This window comes from Piliocolobus tephrosceles, unplaced genomic scaffold (assembly GCF_002776525.5).
Source record: "Piliocolobus tephrosceles isolate RC106 unplaced genomic scaffold, ASM277652v3 unscaffolded_22964, whole genome shotgun sequence".
Taxonomy (NCBI): Eukaryota; Metazoa; Chordata; class Mammalia; order Primates; family Cercopithecidae; genus Piliocolobus; species Piliocolobus tephrosceles.
In genome coordinates this window covers 2,865-8,164 of record NW_022305381.1, presented here as the reverse complement: position 1 = coordinate 8,164, position 5,300 = coordinate 2,865, and the positions used below count along the sequence as shown (strand labels likewise).

At 55.9% G+C, this 5,300-nt stretch overlaps 1 protein-coding gene across 1 annotated transcript; it reads right to left on the bottom strand.

Annotated features, from left to right (window-relative positions):
• Nucleotides 1–284: 284 nt before the first annotated feature.
• Nucleotides 285–2,585, bottom strand: LOC113221291. Its single transcript, XM_026450623.2, has one exon. The coding sequence runs from the start codon at nt 1,884–1,886 to the stop codon at nt 1,479–1,481; it is 408 nt and encodes a 135-aa protein (XP_026306408.1). The 5' UTR covers nt 1,887–2,585; the 3' UTR covers nt 285–1,478.
• Nucleotides 2,586–5,300: the final 2,715 nt, after the last annotated feature.

Genomic DNA, 5,300 nt, shown 5'->3' with positions numbered 1-5,300 from the left:
CGATCTCAGCTCACTGCAACCTCCCCGTCCTGGGTTCAAGCGATTCTCCTGCCTCAGCCTCCCGAGTAGCTGGGACTACAGGAGCCTGCCACCACGCCCGGCTAATTTTTGTATTTTTAGTGGAAATGTGGTTTCACCATGTTGGCCAGGATGGTCTCAAACTCCTGACCTTGTGATTCGCCTGCCTCAGCCCCTCAAAGTGCTGGGATTACAGGCGTGAGTCACTGCGCTGGGCCAGGAACTTTTTAACTTCTTTTTTTGTTTGTTTTTTGTTTCTTGAGATGAAGTCTCACTCCTGTCACCAGGCTTGAGTGCAATGGTGTAAACTTGGCTCACTGTAACCTCCACCTCCTGGGTTCAAGCGATTCTCCTTCCTCTGCCTCCCAAGTAGCTGGGATTACAGGTGCCCATCCTCACACCCAGCTAATTTTTGTATTTTTAGTAGAGACGGGGTTTCACCATGTTGGCTAGGCTGGTCTTGAACTCCTGACCTCAGGTAATCTGCCCGCCTCGGCCTCACAGAGTGCTGGGATTACAGGGGTGAGCCACCGCATCTGGCCGGAACCTCTTAACTTCTTTTGTGATTTTGTGGGTAACAATTTGGGCAACAGTATTGAACTAAGAAAGTGGGCTCTCAACCCTGGACAAGTCACATGTCTTGGTACTCAGCACCCACCCAGTGATGCTGTTTGAGACGGTGCACCTGCTGGGGACGTTGTGTGGTGGGAGGGGCTCCAGAGAGTGCTAGAGTTAACGCTTTTCTGTTTTCTGTTTAGAAGACTATAGGCTTCTTATGGCTTCTTGGAGTTCAGCAGGGCCTTAGAAAGCATCTCCCAACCACAGAGACGCGCTACCTGGCTTTCCTGATGATGACAATTGGGCCTCATCTTGGACACCTGCAGTAATGGAGGGCTCACTACCTCTCAGGAGGTTCCTTCCGCCAGTGCGGGGAAGCCTCCCTCCACCTGCAGGTGGGCCTCCCCTGCTGGTCAGCTCTCCCGTGTGTGTCATACAGGACACAGAGAAGATCATCCTGCGGGGCCTCCCTGGAGGAAGGGAGGCTGCGTGTGTGGGTAGGTGAGCGGAGGCCTGCAGGCAGGAGGAAGACCACATCGAAAGCCCATGGGCACAGCCGATGAGCAGACCCCCAAGGGCAAGACCACCACAAGACGCAGGTCGAGGGACAAGGGCCCATGGGGTCTGGATCCGATTCTAGGTGAACAAGGAGGCGCTGCAGGGTTTTGAGCAGGAGAGCAACAAAGATTGAACTCTGGGGTGCAGCTGGGGCGGGGATGACATCAGTGATGGCAGCAAAAGAACGGATCCGAGACCTTTGTTGCAGAAGGAGCCGTCAGCCTTGCCTATGCCCAGAGATGGGACGCGGAGCACAGGGTAAGCCCGGGACTCTGGCGGGAGCCACTGAGGGGATGAAGGTGTCACTACTCCGGTGGGGAATGGAGGGGGGAGATGTGAGATATTTACTGAGAAAAATCGAAAGAGTACCACTCAGGTGATGCAAAATTCTCCATCCCAATGTGAAGACAAGATCCGACTCCGAGCGGCTGGCCTTCCCTCCTCGGCCTGGGAAGTGCTTCTGGAGCCCGGGGAAGAGGCCCCTCCAGGAGGCGGCGGCCGAAGGCCACGGACAGTGCGGGGCGGCCGAGGGCCCCGAGCGGCCCAGCCCTGCCCACCCGCCCGCGCCCGCTCACCTCCAGCGCCTGGCCCAGCTCCAGGTCGAAGGTGACCACGCACACGCACTCCAGCCAGGCGGAGAAGCGCGCCCAGGGCGCCGCGGGGGTCCGCGCCGCGCGGCCTGAAGACCCGGGTCCAGCGGCGCCCAGGCAGCCGCGAGCCCGGCGAGGCCCTGTGCCCGACAGCGCGTCCATGGCGGCGGCCGCAGGTTGCCGGGGGAACGCGGGCGGGGGCGGTGCGCGTCCGGAACGCGCCTCAGAGCAGTCGAGCGGCCGCCGCGGCCCAGTGCGGCTCCACCGCGGCCGCGCGCCCCCTAGCGCCGGAGAAGCGCCAGCGGCCGGGCGCCGCCCAGGGCACCAGCGAGCCGGGCGCGCGCAGGCCAGAGCGGCCGGAGCCCACTGGGGGACTTCCGGGGAAGAGGCCGCACCGGAGTTTTCCACGGCCCACGCCGTCTGAGGCCCGAGAGAGTCGGGTCAGGCCCGGTGCTCGCGGATCCCGGCTTGCGGGAGCCTCGCGGCCAGGCCGGGGAGGCAGAGCAAGGCCGCAGCCAGCCGGCGCCGAGCTCGTGGGGCTTCGCAGGTCCGGCCAGCCCGCCTCGCCCCACCGCGGAGCGGCGTCGCGGGCGTTTTCGTGGCGGAATGGCGTCTTCACTGAGCGCCCAGCCACCACCGCCGACTCGCGCTCCCGCCCTGTGGACTCCCGCTAGTTTCCTCTGGGGCCGGTGCGGCCTGGGGTCGCGTCTGACCGCCGGTGTCCACGTGGCGCCTCTGCAGTTTCACTTTCCGGGGGAATCGCGGGAACCTGGAGCGCCTTCCCTCCCTCGCGAGGGCCACGGGCTCCGCCGTGGTCCACAGAGCACCTCGAGGCCTGGCGTGGAAGGGCGAGTTTGGGCCTATCGGTAACTTAATGGAGCACGCCTTTGAGTCGTGGGCCTCGTGACGTTTCGGTGGAAGGCGGACCGCATATACTGTGGTGGTCCCTTCAGATTACCACGTGTTGGCCAGACGCGGGGGCTCACAGCTGTCATCCCACCACTTTGGGAGGCCGAGCGGGGGTGGCGGATCATGAATCCAGGAGTTCGAGACAAGCCTGACCAACATGGTGAAACCCCGTCTCTACTGAAAATACAAAAAGTAGCCGGGTGTGGTGGCTGGAGGGCGCCGTAATCCCAGCTACTCCGGAGGCTGAAGCAGGAGAATCGCTTCAACCCCGGAGGCAAAGGTTGCAGTAAACCGAGATTGTGCCACTGCAGTCCAGCCTGGGCGACAGAGCGAGACTCCATCTCAAAAACAAATACATAAATAAATAAAAAATTACCACGTGTTCGGATTATCTGGCCTAGGTGTGGGGTAGGCTGTCTCATCTAGGTTTGTCACAACAAAATCTCCTAATGACACATTTCTCAGGACGTAGCTTCACCGTTGAGCAGCACATGAACGTGTTGTATTTTTGAGACAGTTTTGCTCCTGTTGCCCAGGCTGGAGTGCAATGGCACGGTCTCGGCTCACTGCAACCTTCGCCTCCTGGGTTCAAGCGAGTCTCCTGCCTCAGCCTCCCAAGTAGCTGGAATTACAGGCGTGCACCACTACGCCTGGCTAATTTCTGTATTTTTAGTTTTAGAAATAGTGTTTCACCATTTTAGCCAGGCTGGTCTGGAACTCCTGAGCTCAGGTGATCTGCCCTCCTAGGCCTCCCAAAGTGCTGGGATTACAGGCGTGAGCCATTGCACCAGGCCAGACCGTATTGCTTTTATTTTTATTTTTAGAGGAAAGGTCTCACTCTCTCTCAGGCTGGAGTGCAGCCTCGATCCCCTGGCTCAAGCTATCCTCCCACTCAGTCTCCTGGGTAGCTGAGGCTACAGGCACATGCTTCCATACCCCATTATTTTTTTAATTTTTTTTCTTTTTGTGGAGATGGGGTCTCATGTTGCCTGGGCTCGTTTTCATTTCTCTTGGGCATATGTAGAAACCAAATTGCTGAGGCATAGCCTGGGTATATGTTTAGCGTTTCCCAGAGCAGCCATACATTTAAAAACATTCCTAACAGCCCAGGCGAGGTGGCTCATGCTTGTAATCCCAGCACTTAGAGAAGCCTAAGCAGGTGGATCACCTAAGGTCAGGAGTTTGAGACCAACCTGGACAACATGGTGAAACCCCGTCTCTACTAAAAGACACAAAAATTAGCCAGGCGTGGTGGCAGGCGCCTGTAATCCTAGCTACTCGGGAGGCTGAGGCATGAGATCGCTTGAACCTGGGAGGCGGAGGTTGCAGTGAGCCGAAATCGAGTCATTGCACTCCAGCCTGTGTGACAGAGCAAGACTTTGTCTCAAAAAAAGATAAAACTAAAATGATAATAATAAAAGAAATTCCTATCAACAGTGTATGAGTGTTTCGTTTGCTCCACATCCTTCCCAACATTTGGTGTTGCCAAGTGTCTTCACTGTAGCCAGTCAATGAGTGGGTAGTGGTATCTCGTGATTTTTTAAATTTTATATATATTTTTAGAGAAGAGATCTCATCCTGTCACCCAGGCTGGAGTGCAGTAATGTGATCATGGCTCACTGCAGCCTGGAACTCCCAGGCTCAAGGGATCCTCCCGCATCAGCCCCCCAGGTAGCTGCAACTACAGGCGTGTGCCAGTGTACCTGTGTATTCTTGTGGCTTGAATTTGCATTTCCCTGGTTACTAATGGTCTTGCGCGTTTTTTTTCCCTGTGGTACTGCATGCCGTCATTGTAAGATGTATTCTGGTATGACTAATGGTCTTGAGCATTTTTCCCCCCTGTGGTTACTGTATGCCATCATTGTAAGATGTATTCTGATTTTGAGGTAGGAGGCCGAACTTTATTCCAGACCAGATTAAAGATTGGCTGAAGGCTGGGCGTGGTGGCTCACGCCTGTAATCCTAGCGTTTTGGGAGGCCAAAAAGGTGGGCAGATCATGAGGTCAGGAGATCGAGACCATCCTGGCTAACACGGTGAAAACCCCTCTCTACTAAAAATACAAAAATTAGCCAGGTGTGGTGGCTGGTGCCTGTAGTCCCAACTACTCGGGAGGCTGAGGCAGGAGAATCGCTTGAATCCAGGAGGCAGAGGTTGCAGTGAGCTGAGATCGCGCCACTGCAGTACAGCCTGGGTGACAGAGGGAGACTGTGTCTCAAAAAAAAAAAAAAAAAAAAAAAGGACTGGCCGCAACTGGCAAGAGGCAAAAGCACCTCTCCATGAGACACGCCTGCCAGTACCATCTGTTTCCATTGCCATGGCAATGCCCACAAGTTTCTGCCCCTTCCCATGATAACTACCCTAAAGTTAATGCCCTTTTTCTAAAACTTTCTGAATAACTTGCACCTTAATTTGTATATAATTAGAAGTAGTTGGCCGGGTGTGGTGGCTCACACCTGTAATCCCAGCACTTTGGGAGGCTGAGATGGGCAGATCATGAGGTCAGGAAATCGAGACCATCCTGGCTAGATAGAGACCATTCTGGCTAACACGGTGAAACCCTATCTCTACTAAAAATACAGAAATTAGCCAGGCATGGTGGCAGGTGCCTGTAATCCCAGCTACTCAGGAGGCTGAGGTACGAGAATCGCTTAAACCTGGGAGGTGGA

What these genes read in the sequence shown, in the direction of transcription:
- LOC113221291 (XM_026450623.2), bottom strand. Translation starts at nt 1,886, where the DNA reads ATGGACGCGCTGTCGGGCACAGGGCCTCGCCGGGCTCGCGGCTGCCTG.